General features: G+C 43.9%; 1 protein-coding gene across 11 annotated transcripts in view; it reads right to left on the minus strand.

The window, feature by feature from the left end:
* The window catches only part of stxbp5l (syntaxin binding protein 5L), an 81,398-nt gene that overhangs the window by 58,027 nt on the left and 10,871 nt on the right, over window positions 1-12,500 (minus strand). For all 11 annotated transcript variants that reach the window (XM_087804739.1, XM_087804737.1, XM_087804733.1 and 8 more), the window contains exon 2: window positions 10,275-10,372. In XM_087804739.1, the coding sequence (XP_087660865.1) occupies window positions 10,275-10,372 (98 nt within the window). The remainder of the gene's footprint in view (window positions 1-10,274; window positions 10,373-12,500) is intronic.

Consider the following 12,500-nt stretch of genomic DNA (forward strand, 5'->3'; position numbering starts at 1 on the left):
GGTGTGTATATATATGTGTATGTGTGTGTGTGTGTGTGTGTGTGTGTGTGTGTGTGTGTGTGTGTGTGTATATATGTGCATGTGTATGTAAGTAAGTAATATTAATAGAGATCAGGGGTCAATGAGGTCAATGGGGGTCAATGGGGTCAATGAGTCAATGAGGTCAATGGGGTCAATGGGGTCAATGGGGTCAATGAGGTTAATGGGGTCAATGAGGTTAATGGGGTCAATGAGGTCAATGAGGTTAATGGGGTCAATGATGTTATCTTATTGTTTTCAATGAGAAGATTTAAGACATTTGTTGTCACTTGTGTTAATAAATCATTGGTTTATATGTTGAAACTTGTTTAACACATTGACGTCAAGCATGTCTTCATTCATTTGCATGATGTATGCATCATTTGCATAATTTGCATCATTAATGAGATTTTTCTGTGACTCTCATGTGTTGACGAGGTGATCGATCACATTGATAAGCTGGTGATTGACAGGATGTTGTTTGTGCTTTAGTAAATATTTTGATCGTCAAATATTTTGATCGTAGCTCGACTAACAACAGTTGTGATCGTAGCTCGACTAACAACAGGTGTGATCGTAGCTCGACTAACAACAGGTGTGATCGTAGCTCGACTAACAACAGGTGTGATCGTAGCTCGACTAACAACAGGTGTGATCGTAGCTCGACTAACAACAGGTGTGATCGTAGCTCGACTAACAACAGGTGTGATCGTAGCTCGACTAACAACAGGTGTGATCGTAGCTCCACTAACAACAGGTGTGATCGTAGCTCGACTAACAACAGTTGTGATCGTAGCTCGACTAACAACAGGTGTGATCGTAGCTCCACTAACCTCAGGTGTGATCGTAGCTCCACTAACAACAGGTGTGATCGTAGCTCGACTAACAACAGGTGTGATCGTAGCTCCACTAACAAAAGGTGTGATCGTAGCTCGACTAACAACAGGTGTGATCGTAGCTCGACTAACAACAGGTGTGATCGTAGCTCGACTAACAACAGGTGTGATCGTAGCTCCACTAACAACAGGTGTGATCGTAGCTCGACTAACAACATGTGTGATCGTAGCTCCACTAACCTCAGGTGTGATCGTAGCTCCACTAACCTCAGGTGTGATCGTAGCTCCACTAACAACAGGTGTGATCGTAGCTCGACTAACAACAGGTGTGATCGTAGCTCGACTAACAACAGGTGTGATCGTAGCTCGACTAACAACAGGTGTGATCGTAGCTCCACTAACCTCAGGTGTGATCGTAGCTCGACTAACAACAGGTGTGATCGTAGCTCGACTAACAACAGGTGTGATCGTAGCTCGACTAACAACAGGTGTGATCGTAGCTCGACTAACAACAGGTGTGATCGTAGCTCCACTAACAACAGGTGTGATCGTAGCTCCACTAACAACAGGTGTGATCGTAGCTCGACTAACAACAGGTGTGATCGTAGCTCCACTAACAACAGGTGTGATCGTAGCTCCACTAACAACAGGTGTGATCGTAGCTCCACTAACAACAGGTGTGATCGTAGCTCGACTAACAACAGTTGTGATCGTAGCTCGACTAACAACAGGTGTGATCGTAGCTCCACTAACCTCAGGTGTGATCGTAGCTCCACTAACAACAGGTGTGATCGTAGCTCGACTAACAACAGGTGTGATCGTAGCTCCACTAACAAAAGGTGTGATCGTAGCTCGACTAACAACAGGTGTGATCGTAGCTCGACTAACAACAGGTGTGATCGTAGCTCGACTAACCTCAGGTGTGATCGTAGCTCCACTAACCTCAGGTGTGATCGTAGCTCGACTAACAACAGGTGTGATCGTAGCTCGACTAACAACAGGTGTGATCGTAGCTCCACTAACAACAGGTGTGATCGTAGCTCGACTAACAACAGGTGTGATCGTGGCTCCACTAACCTCAGGTGTGATCGTAGCTCGACTAACAACAGGTGTGATCGTAGCTCGACTAACAACAGGTGTGATCGTAGCTCGACTAACAACAGGTGTGATCGTAGCTCGACTAACAACAGGTGTGATCGTAGCTCCACTAACCTCAGGTGTGATCGTAGCTCCACTAACAACAGGTGTGATCGTAGCTCGACTAACAACAGGTGTGATCGTAGCTCGACTAACAACAGGTGTGATCGTAGCTCCACTAACAACAGGTGTGATCGTAGCTCGACTAACAACAGGTGTGATCGTAGCTCGACTAACAACAGGTGTGATCGTAGCTCGACCAACAACAGGTGTGATCGTAGCTCGACCAACAACAGGTGTGATCGTAGCTCGACCAACAACAGGTGTGATCGTAGCTCGACTAACCTCAGGTGTGATCGTAGCTCGACTAACAACAGGTGTGATCGTAGCTCCACTAACAAAAGGTGTGATCGTAGCTCGACTAACAACAGGTGTGATCGTAGCTCGACTAACAACAGGTGTGATCGTAGCTCCACTAACAAAAGGTGTGATCGTAGCTCGACTAACAACAGGTGTGATCGTAGCTCGACCAACAACAGGTGTGATCGTAGCTCGACCAACAACAGGTGTGATCGTAGCTCGACTAACCTCAGGTGTGATCGTAGCTCGACTAACAACAGGTGTGATCGTAGCTCGACTAACAACAGGTGTGATCGTAGCTCCACTAACAACAGGTGTGATCGTAGCTCCACTAACAACAGGTGTGATCGTAGCTCGACTAACAACAGGTGTGATCGTAGCTCGACTAACAACAGGTGTGATCGTAGCTCCACTAACAACAGGTGTGATCGTAGCTCGACTAACAACAGGTGTGATCGTAGCTCGACTAACAACAGGTGTGATCGTAGCTCCACTAACAAAAGGTGTGATCGTAGCTCGACTAACAACAGGTGTGATCGTAGCTCCACTAACCTCAGGTGTGATCGTAGCTCCACTAACAACAGGTGTGATCGTAGCTCCACTAACAACAGGTGTGATCGTAGCTCCACTAACAACAGGTGTGATCGTAGCTCCACTAACCTCAGGTGTGATTGTAGCTCGACTAACCTCAGGTGTGATCGTAGCTCCACTAACAACAGGTGTGATCGTAGCTCCACTAACAACAGGTGTGATCGTAGCTCGACTAACAACAGGTGTGATCGTAGCTCCACTAACAACAGGTGTGATCGTAGCTCCACTAACAACAGGTGTGATCGTAGCTCCACTAACAAAAGGTGTGATCGTAGCTCGACTAACAACAGGTGTGATCGTAGCTCCACTAACAACAGGTGTGATCGTAGCTCCACTAACAACAGGTGTGATCGTAGCTCCACTAACCTCAGGTGTGATCGTAGCTCCACTAACCTCAGGTGTGATCGTAGCTCCACTAACAACAGGTGTGATCGTAGCTCCACTAACCTCAGGTGTGATCGTAGCTCGACTAACAACAGGTGTGATCGTAGCTCCACTAACAACAGGTGTGATCGTAGCTCCACTAACCTCAGGTGTGATCGTAGCTCCACTAACAACAGGTGTGATCGTAGCTCCACTAACAACAGGTGTGATCGTAGCTCCACTAACAACAGGTGTGATCGTAGCTCGACTAACCTCAGGTGTGATCGTAGCTCCACTAACAACAGGTGTGATCGTAGCTCCACTAACAACAGGTGTGATCGTAGCTCCACTAACAACAGGTGTGATCGTAGCTCCACTAACAACAGGTGTGATCGTAGCTCCACTAACCTCAGGTGTGATCGTAGTTCCACTAACCTCAGGTGTGATCGTAGCTCCACTAACAACAGGTGTGATCGTAGCTCCACTAACAACAGGTGTGATCGTAGCTCCACTAACAACAGGTGTGATCGTAGCTCCACTAACCTCAGGTGTGATCGTAGCTCCACTAACAACAGGTGTGATCGTAGCTCCACTAACAACAGGTGTGATCGTAGCTCGACTAACAACAGGTGTGATCGTAGCTCGACTAACAACAGGTGTGATCGTAGCTCGACTAACAACAGGTGTGATCGTAGCTCCACTAACAACAGGTGTGATCGTAGCTCCACTAACAACAGGTGTGATCGTAGCTCGACTAACAACAGGTGTGATCGTAGCTCGACTAACAACAGGTGTGATCGTAGCTCGACTAACAACAGGTGTGATCGTAGCTCCACTAACAACAGGTGTGATCGTAGCTCGACTAACAACAGGTGTGATCGTAGCTCCACTAACAACAGGTGTGATCGTAGCTCGACTAACAACAGGTGTGATCGTAGCTCCACTAACAACAGGTGTGATCGTAGCTCCACTAACAACAGGTGTGATCGTAGCTCCACTAACAACAGGTGTGATCGTAGCTCCACTAACAACAGGTGTGATCGTAGCTCGACTAACAACAGGTGTGATCGTAGCTCCACTAACAACAGGTGTGATCGTAGCTCGACTAACTACAGGTGTGATCGTAGCTCGACTAACAACAGGTGTGATCGTAGCTCCACTAACCTCAGGTGTGATCGTAGCTCCACTAACAACAGGTGTGATCGTAGCTCCACTAACAACAGGTGTGATCGTAGCTCCACTAACAACAGGTGTGATCGTAGCTCGACTAACAACAGGTGTGATCGTAGCTCCACTAACAACAGGTGTGATCGTAGCTCGACCAACAACAGGTGTGATCGTAGCTCGACTAACAACAGGTGTGATCGTAGCTCGACTAACAACAGGTGTGATCGTAGCTCCACTAACAACAGGTGTGATCGTAGCTCCACTAACAACAGGTGTGATCGTAGCTCCACTAACCTCAGGTGTGATCGTAGCTCCACTAACAACAGGTGTGATCGTAGCTCCACTAACAACAGGTGTGATCGTAGCTCGACTAACAACAGGTGTGATCGTAGCTCGACTAACAACAGGTGTGATCGTAGCTCGACTAACAACAGGTGTGATCGTAGCTCCACTTACAACAGGTGTGATCGTAGCTCGACTAACAACAGGTGTGATCGTAGCTCGACTAACAACAGGTGTGATCGTAGCTCCACTAACAACAGGTGTGATCGTAGCTCCACTTACAACAGGTGTGATCGTAGCTCCACTTACAACAGGTGTGATCCTCATCATCGTTGCTCTTCAGATCCTCAAGGAAGCTCCTCATACGTCATGTGCTCCATGAGCATCACACAGGCCTCAGATCTGATCACTTCTTCCTAAACCTCCTGCGATTGTTCTGAGTTACTGACGTTACATAAGCTCTTCTCACCTCCTCCCTCACGCGAGTCTCCTCGTGCAACGAATCCATCAAACATCACCATCGACGAGTCTTCAGTGAAACCTGCAGACCTCTCCAGGGTCACCGTGAGTTCAAGGACAGACATTATAATCTTGAGACTATCATGAAGGAAATCAGTTTGAACCCATTTGAATTGTGTTCATTTTATATTTTTAAGATGAGAATATTTTATGACACTTTCTTCTTTCATGAACTAGAAGAGAAGATGATTCTATTCTTCCTCACAGCGTCAGGAGCTTCTGTCCTTCAGGAGGAACTAGAACCTCAACCTTCCTTCAGGATCATAAACACCTGCATGTTGTGGTCGCAGCAGTAGGAGGACTTTATGCTGCTGGCATTTCCCTGATAATTGTCAGAGTCTATTAATAGTTGACCTTTCAGTCCTGGACCTTCTCAGCATCTCCAGCAGCAAGACCTGGATCCACGTGTCACAAAGGTTCAGACTTGAGTGGAAGTCGAAGGAAAACATGGAGATGAGAAGAAACGTGCGTCATAGCAGTACAAATATCATCAGACTCTCGGAATGTTGTCATGATGTTGTTGGTTTAAGAATCAGACGCGACATGAAGGAGGGAAGAAGGTGAAAGAAGGTGAAAGAAGAAGGTGAAAGAAGAAGGTGAAAGAAGAAGGCGAGAGAAGAAGGCGAGAGAAGGTGTTAAAGAAGAAGGTGAAAGAAGAAGGTGAAAGAAGAAGCTGAAAGGAGGTGAAAGAAGAAGGCGAGAGAAGAAGGTGAAAGAAGGTGAAAGAAGAAGGTGAAAGAAGGTGAAAGAAGAAGGTGAAAGAAGAAGGCGAGAGAAGAAGGCGAGAGAAGAAGGTGAAAGAAGGTGTTAAAGAAGAAGGTGAAAGAAGAAGGTGAAAGAAGAAGCTGAAAGGAGGTGAAAGAAGAAGGTGAAAGAAGAAGGCGAGAGAAGAAGGTGAAAGAAGGTGTTAAAGAAGAAGGTGAAAGAAGAAGGTGAAAGAAGAAGGTGAGAGAAGAAGGCGAGAGAAGAAGGTGAAAGAAGGTGAAAGAAGAAGGTGAAAGAAGAAGGCGAGAGAAGAAGGTGAAAGAAGGTGAAAGAAGAAGGTGAAAGAAGAAGGTGAAAGAAGAAGGTGAGAGAAGAAGGCGAGAGAAGAAGGTGAAAGAAGGTGTTAAAGAAGAAGGTGAAAGAAGAAGCTGAAAGGAGGTGAAAGAAGAAGGCGAGAGAAGAAGGTGAAAGAAGGTGTTAAAGAAGGAGGTGAAAGAAGGAGGTGAAAGAAGAAGGTGAAAGAAGAAGGTGAAAGAAGAAGGCGAGAGAAGAAGGTGAAAGAAGGTGTTAAAGAAGAAGGTGAAAGAAGAAGGTGAAAGAAGAAGGTGAAGAAGAAAAGGTGAAGAAGAGAAGGTGAAGAAGAGAAGGTGAAAGAAGAAGGTGAAGAAGAAAAGGTGAAGAAGAGAAGGTGAAGAAGAGAAGGTGAAGAAGAGAAGGTGAAGAAGAGAAGGTGAAGAAGAAAAGGTGAAGAAGAGAAGGTGAAGAAGAAAAGGTGAAGAAGAGAAGGTGAAGAAGAAAAGGTGAAGAAGAGAAGGTGAAGAAGAGAAGGTGAAGAAGAAAAGGTGAAGAAGAGAAGGTGAAGAAGAAAATGTGAAGAAGAGAAGGTGAAGAAGAAAAGGTGAATAAGAGAAGTTGAAGAAGAAAAGGTGAAGAAGAGAAGGTGAAGAAGAAAGGGTGAAGAAGAGAAGGTGAAGAAGAGAAGGTGAAAGAAGAAGGTGAAGAAGAAAAGGTGAAGAAGAGAAGGTGAAGAAGAAAAGGTGAAGAAGAGAAGGTGAAGAAGAAAAGGTGAAGAAGAGAAGGTGAAGAAGAGAAGGTGAAGAAGAAAATGTGAAGAAGAGAAGGTGAAGAAGAAAAGGTGAAGAAGAGAAGGTGAAGAAGAGAAGGTGAAGAAGAGAGAAGAGAAGGTGAAGAAAAGAAGGTGAAGAAGAAAAGGTGAAGAAGAAAAGGTGAAGAAGAAAAGGTGAAGAAGAGAAGGTGAAGAAGAGAAGGTGAAGAAGAGAAGAGAAGGTGAAGAAGAGAAGGTGAAGAAGAGAGAAGAGAAGGTGAAGAAGAGAAGGTGAAGAAGAGAGAAGAGAAGGTGAAGAAGAGAAGGTGAAGAAGAGAGAAGAGAAGGTGAAGAAAAGAAGGTGAAGAAGAGAGAAGAGAAGGTGAAGAAAAGAAGGTGAAGAAGAGAAGGTGAAGAAGAGAAGGTGAAGAAGAGAGAAGAGAAGGTGAAGAAGAGAGAAGAGAAGGTGAAGAAAAGAAGGTGAAGAAGAGAAGGTGAAGAAGAGAAAAGAGAAGGTGAAGAAAAGAAGGTGAAGAAGAGAAGGTGAAGAAGAGAGAAGAGAAGGTGAAGAAGAGAAGGTGAAGAAGAGAGAAGAGAAGGTGAAGAAGAGAAGGTGAAGAAGAGAAGGTGAAGAAGAGAAGGTGAAGAAGAGAGAAGAGAAGGTGAAGAAAAGAAGGTGAAGAAGAGAGAAGAGAAGGTGAAGAAAAGAAGGTGAAGAAGAGAAGGTGAAGAAGAAAAGGTGAAGAAGAAAAGGTGAAGTAGAGAAGGTGAAGAAGAGAAGGTGAAGAAGAGAAGGTGAAGAAGAGAAGGTGAAGAAGAAAAGGTGAAGAAGAGAAGGTGAAGAAGAGAAGGTGAAGAAGAGAAGGTGAAGAAGAGAGAAGAGAAGGTGAAGAAGAGAAGGTGAAGAAGAGAGAAGAGAAGGTGAAGAAAAGAAGGTGAAGAAGAGAGAAGAGAAGGTGAAGAAAAGAAGGTGAAGAAGAGAAGGTGAAGAAGAGAAGGTGAAGAAGAGAGAAGAGAAGGTGAAGAAGAGAGAAGAGAAGGTGAAGAAAAGAAGGTGAAGAAGAGAAGGTGAAGAAGAGAAGGTGAAGAAGAGAGAAGAGAAGGTGAAGAAAAGAAGGTGAAGAAGAGAGAAGAGAATGTGAAGAAAAGAAGGTGAAGAAGAGAAGGTGAAGAAGAAAAGGTGAAGAAGAAAAGGTGAAGTAGAGAAGGTGAAGAAGAGAAGGTGAAGAAGAGAAGGTGAAGAAGAGAAGGTGAAGAAGAAAAGGTGAAGAAGAGAAGGTGAAGAAGAGAAGGTGAAGAAGAGAAGGTGAAGAAGAAAAGGTGAAGAAGAGAAGGTGAAGAAGAGAAGGTGAAGAAGAGAAGGTGAAGAAGAAAAGGTGAAGAAGAAAAGGTGAAGAAGAGAAGGTGAAGAAGAGAGAAGAGAAGGTGAAGAAGAGAGAAGAGAAGGTGAAGAAGAGAAGGTGAAGAAGAAAAGGTGAAGAAGAGAAGGTGAAGAAGAAAAGGTGAAGAAGAGAAGGTGAAGAAGAGAAGGTGAAGAAGAGAAGGTGAAGAAGAGAAGGTGAAGAAGAGAAGGTGAAGAAGAGAAGGTGAAGAAGAGAAGGTGAAGAAGAAAAGGTGAAGAAGAGAAGGTGAAGAAGAAAAGGTGAAGAAGAGAAGGTGAAGAAGAGAAGGTGAAGAAGAGAAGGTGAAGAAGAGAAGGTGAAGAAGAGAGAAGAGAAGGTGAAGAAGAGAAGGTGAAGAAGAGAAGGTGAAGAAAAGGTGAAGAAGAAAAGGTGAAGAAGAAAAGGTGAAGAAGAGAAGGTGAAGAAGAGAAGGTGAAGAAGAGAAGGTGAAGAAGAGAAGGTGAAGAAAAGAAGGTGAAGAAGAGAAGGTGAAGAAGAGAAGGTGAAGAAGAGAAGGTGAAGAAAAGAAGGTGAAGAAGAGAAGGTGAAGAAAAGAAGGTGAAGAAGAGAGTGCAGACGAGGATCAGTCACTGATGTGAGAAAGAAGACATTTTTAAAAGAGTAAAATTAAGTAGATTTTAGAAAATATAGTTCGGTTTTCAACATTAAATTCAAATGAAATATAACGAGTCGCTCAAATGATTCATTTGACTCATTTGACTCATGGCTCATTTGACCTAATAATAATAAACCTGGTCATGTATCCATGGCAACTACACAAGCTTATTATTGGATGTCATGACATTTGAGTAAATCTGGTGAAATATCTTTCATTTGATTGACAGGAAAACATGGAATATAATAATATAAAGTTTCTCATTATGAGCCATTTTTGAAAGAGATCAGTGTGTGTGTCAGTCCAGGAAGTACACAACAGTAACACAACAGTATCACACCAACACAAGCACACAACCCGTCATAATACTGGTTTATGAGTCATGGTTTGTGTGTGTACATTTGTGTATATATATATGTGTGTGTGTACGTGTGTGTGTATATATATGTTTTGTGTGTGTGTGTACATTTGTGTGTATATATATGTGTATGTGTACGTGTGTATATATATATATGTTTTGTTTGTGTGTGTACATTCGTGTGTATATATATGTGTCTGTGTTTGTGTGTACATTTGTGTATATATATACAAGTATGTGTGTGTCCATTTGTGTGTATATATATGTGTGTTCACCCCTTCACCACTTCATCCCTTCACCCCTTCATCCCTTCACCCCATCATCCCTTCACCCCTTCATCCCTTCACCCCTTCATCCCTTCATCCCTTCACCCCGTCATCCCTTCACCCCTTCATCCCTTCACCCCTTCATCCCTTCACCCCTTCATCCCTTCACCCCTTCATCCCTTCACCCCATCATCCCTTCACCCCTTCATCCCTTCACCCCGTCATCCCTTCACCCCTTCATCCCTTCACCCCTTCATCCCTTCACCCCTTCATCCCTTCACCCCATCATCCCTTCACCCCTTCATCCCTTCACCCCTTCATCCCTTCATCCCTTCATCCCTTCACCCCGTCATCCCTTCATCCCTTCATCCCTTCACCCCTTCATCCCTTCATCCCTTCACCCCTTCATCCCTTCACCCCTTCACCCCTTCACCCCTTCATCCCTTCACCCCTTCACCCCTTCACCCCTTCATCCCTTCACCCCTTCATCCCTTCACCCCAGAGAGCGATGATTTGATTGACAGCAGCCAAATGATAAACTTCAGGTTCAACGAAGAGACAACGTTGACAACAATGACAAACTGAACCTTAAACAACAGATCCTTCGATCCTCGAGCTTTGAAAGATACACTCGAACTCCTCCTGACCTCGATCCGATGGCCAAGATCTTCTGAACCGGGTCGAACGCCAGCGCCGTGGGTTGGTGCGGGAAACCATGACGGACCGTCTGGAACACAAGAAATACTGCTTCATTTCAGTGACTCGTGCTAATACTTCGTTTCAGTGACTCGTGATAATACTTCGTTTCAGAGACTCGTGCTAATACTTCATTTCAGTGACTCGTGCTAATACTTCATTTCAGTGACTCGTGCTAATACTTCATTTCAGTGACTCGTGCTAATACTTCGTTTCAGTGACTCGTGCTAATACTTCGTTTCAGTGACTCGTGATAATACTTCGTTTCAGAGACTCGTGCTAATACTTCGTTTCAGTGACTCGTGCTTAATACTTCATTTCAGTGACTCGTGCTAATACTTCGTTTCAGTGACTCGTGCTAATACTTCATTTCAGTGACTCGTGTGATGCTAATACTTAGTTTCAGTGACTCGTGCTAATACTTCATTTCAGTGACTCGTGCTAATACTTCATTTCAGTGACTCGTGTGATGCTAATACTTAGTTTCAGTGACTCGTGCTAATACTTCATTTCAGTGACTCGTGCTAATACTTCATTTCAGTGACTCGTGCTAGTACTTCGTTTCAGTGACTCGTGCTAATACTTCGTTTCAGTGACTCGTGATAATACTTCGTTTCAGAGACTCGTGCTAATACTTCGTTTCAGTGACTCGTGCTAATACTTCATTTCAGTGACTCGTGTGATGCTAATACTTCATTTCAGTGACTCGTGCTAATACTTCGTTTCAGTGACTCGTGCTAATACTTCGTTTCAGTGACTCGTGCTAATACTTCGTTTCAGTGACTCGTGTGATGCTAATACTTCATTTCAGTGACTCGTGCTAATACTTCGTTTCAGTGACTCGTGATAATACTTCATTTCAGTCACTCATGCTAATACTTCGTTTCAGTGACTCGTGCTAATACTTCGTTTCAGTGACTCGTGCTAATACTTCGTTTCAGTGACTCGTGCTAATACTTCGTTTCAGTGACTCGTGCTAATACTTTGTTTCAGTGACTCGTGCTAATACTTCATTTCAGTCACTCATGCTAATACTTCGTTTCAGTGACTCGTGCTAATACTTCGTTTCAGTGACTCGTGCTAATACTTCGTTTCAGTGACTCGTGCTAATACTTTGTTTCAGTGACTCGTGCTAATACTTCATTTCAGTGACTCGTGCTAATACTTCATTTCAGTGACTCGTGCTAATACTTCATTTCAGTGACTCGTGCTAATACTTCATTTCAGTGACTCGTGCTAATACTTCATTTCAGTCACTCATGCTAATACTTCGTTTCAGTGACTCGTGCTAATACTTCGTTTCAGTGACTCGTGCTAATACTTCGTTTCAGTGACTCGTGCTAATACTTTGTTTCAGTGACTCGTGCTAATACTTCATTTCAGTGACTCGTGCTAATACTTCATTTCAGTGACTCGTGCTAATACTTCATTTCAGTGACTCGTGCTAATACTTCATTTCAGTGACTCGTGCTAATACTTCGTTTCAGTGACTCGTGCTAATACTTTGTTTCAGTGACTCGTGCTAATACTTCGTTTCAGTGACTCGTGTGATGCTAATACTTCGTTTCAGTGACTCGTGCTAATACTTCGTTTCAGTGACTCGTGCTAATACTTCGTTTCAGTGACTCGTGATAATACTTCGTTTCAGTCACTCATGCTAATACTTCGTTTCAGTGACTCGTGCTAATACTTCGTTTCAGTGACTCGTGCTAATACTTCGTTTCAGTGACTCGTGCTAATACTTCGTTTCAGTGACTCGTGATAATACTTCATTTCAGTCACTCATGCTAATACTTCGTTTCAGTGACTCGTGCTAATACTTTGTTTCAGTGACTCGTGCTAATACTTTGTTTCAGTGACTCGTGCTAATACTTCATTTCAGTGACTCGTGCTAATACTTCATTTCAGTGACTCGTGCTAATACTTCATTTCAGTGACTCGTGCTAATACTTCATTTCAGTGACTCGTGCTAATACTTCATTTCAGTGACTCGTGCTAATACTTCATTTCAGTGACTCGTGCTAATACTTCATTTCAGTGACTCGTGCTAATACTTCATTTCAGTGACTCGTGCTAATACTTCGTTTCAGTGACTCGTGCTAATACTTCATTTCAGTGACTCGTGTGATGCTAATACTTCATTTCAGTGACTCGTGCTA

This window comes from Callionymus lyra, chromosome 12 (assembly GCF_982586985.1).
Source record: "Callionymus lyra chromosome 12, fCalLyr1.hap1.1, whole genome shotgun sequence".
NCBI classification, from domain to species: domain Eukaryota; kingdom Metazoa; phylum Chordata; class Actinopteri; order Syngnathiformes; family Callionymidae; genus Callionymus; species Callionymus lyra.